This window comes from Myotis brandtii, unplaced genomic scaffold (assembly GCF_000412655.1).
Source record: "Myotis brandtii unplaced genomic scaffold, ASM41265v1 scaffold9989, whole genome shotgun sequence".
In the NCBI taxonomy this organism is placed as follows: domain Eukaryota; kingdom Metazoa; phylum Chordata; class Mammalia; order Chiroptera; family Vespertilionidae; genus Myotis; species Myotis brandtii.
The window spans coordinates 9,234-10,526 of NW_005372175.1; the positions used below are offsets into that span (position 1 = coordinate 9,234).

At 36.7% G+C, this 1,293-nt stretch overlaps 1 protein-coding gene across 1 annotated transcript in view; it reads left to right on the forward strand.

The window, feature by feature from the left end:
* Window positions 1-743, forward strand: part of LOC102251126 (amine sulfotransferase) — a 6,242-nt gene extending 5,499 nt beyond the window's left edge. The window contains exon 4 of the mRNA XM_005886625.2: window positions 258-743. Within this exon, the coding sequence (XP_005886687.1) occupies window positions 258-491 (234 nt within the window). The 3' untranslated portion in view covers window positions 492-743. The remainder of the gene's footprint in view (window positions 1-257) is intronic.
* Window positions 744-1,293: the final 550 nt, after the last annotated feature.

Genomic DNA, 1,293 nt, shown 5'->3' on the forward strand with positions numbered 1-1,293 from the left:
CAGTTGAATGAATGAATGAATGGGTAAATGAAGGGAAGTTGTCCTTATAAAATCAAACAGTAGAAAGCTCTAACAAAGCTGACAACCAGAGCACTCATTTTCATAGAAGGAATAGGAAAGTAATATATCTTTGTCAAATTTTAGACTTACAATAAGTCCATTCACTTTCAGTTTTCCAAAATGTGATAAAGGTGTTGGGATGTAACTCGTGCATTCTTTGTAAGCTGAATAGTTTCTCATACCCACAATTCTTTCAGGATCTCAGAAGTTCTGTGCTTAAAATCAGCCGTTTTCTTGAGAAAGAACTGAGTGAAGAGGATGTGGAAGCTATTGTAAAACAGGCTACATTTCAGAACATGAAGTCTGATCCCAAAGCCAATTATGATGAGATTCTAAAATATGAAGTTGGGAAAAAAACAGATGAGGGACATTTTCTTCGCAAAGGTGATGCTCAGGGGTTTTTAGAAGCAAAAGTGTTGAGAGTTCCATGATTGCTTGGCCCCTACACTAATTAAGGCGTGTTTTTACCGTGTCTTTCTACGTACAGTACTGTCATTTGGAACCTGGAGAGAATCAAAGCTCTTAACTGCCAATGGCCCTGAAAAGTATCCCAGGAAACTACACAATTTTTTAGTACATAGTCTAACACTTGAACCTAATTAATCAATATTACATTCCTTCCTTTTAGTCTACATGTCCCTACTCTTTAAAATTGGTTAGCAAGTCTTACCTCAAGGTGATGTATATATGTGACCAGGACAGTTCCAATTATTGTTGCTTTTTTTTATTTCTCCTAGAACATTCTAGAGGTAAACCCAACATGTTTTTTGTTGTGGGGGAGGGAGTTTGAGTTAGTGATTTCCTCATGTGTCATATTTCTTCAATGTAAAAAGTAGATTGCTACTTCTTGAAACCAATATGCTATGAATTGAAATATTCAATAACAACATGCAATTAATATTTTTAAAAATATATTTTATTGATGTTTTACAGAGAGGAAGGGAGAGGGATAGTCAGAAACAACGATGAGAGAGAAACATCGATCAGCTGCCTCCTGCACACTCCCCGCTTGGGATGTGCCCGCAACCAAGGTACATGCCCTTGACCGGAATCGAACCTTGGACCCCTGAGTCTGCAGGCTGATGCACTATCCACTGAACCAAACCAGTTAGGGCAATGCAATTAATTTTTATTGTGCTTCTATGACATGCCAGGAATTAATATTTTCCCCTGATACTTCTTAATTTCAATTCAAAAAAATTTTTTTGATCTTTTAATGTACATTTTTCTAGA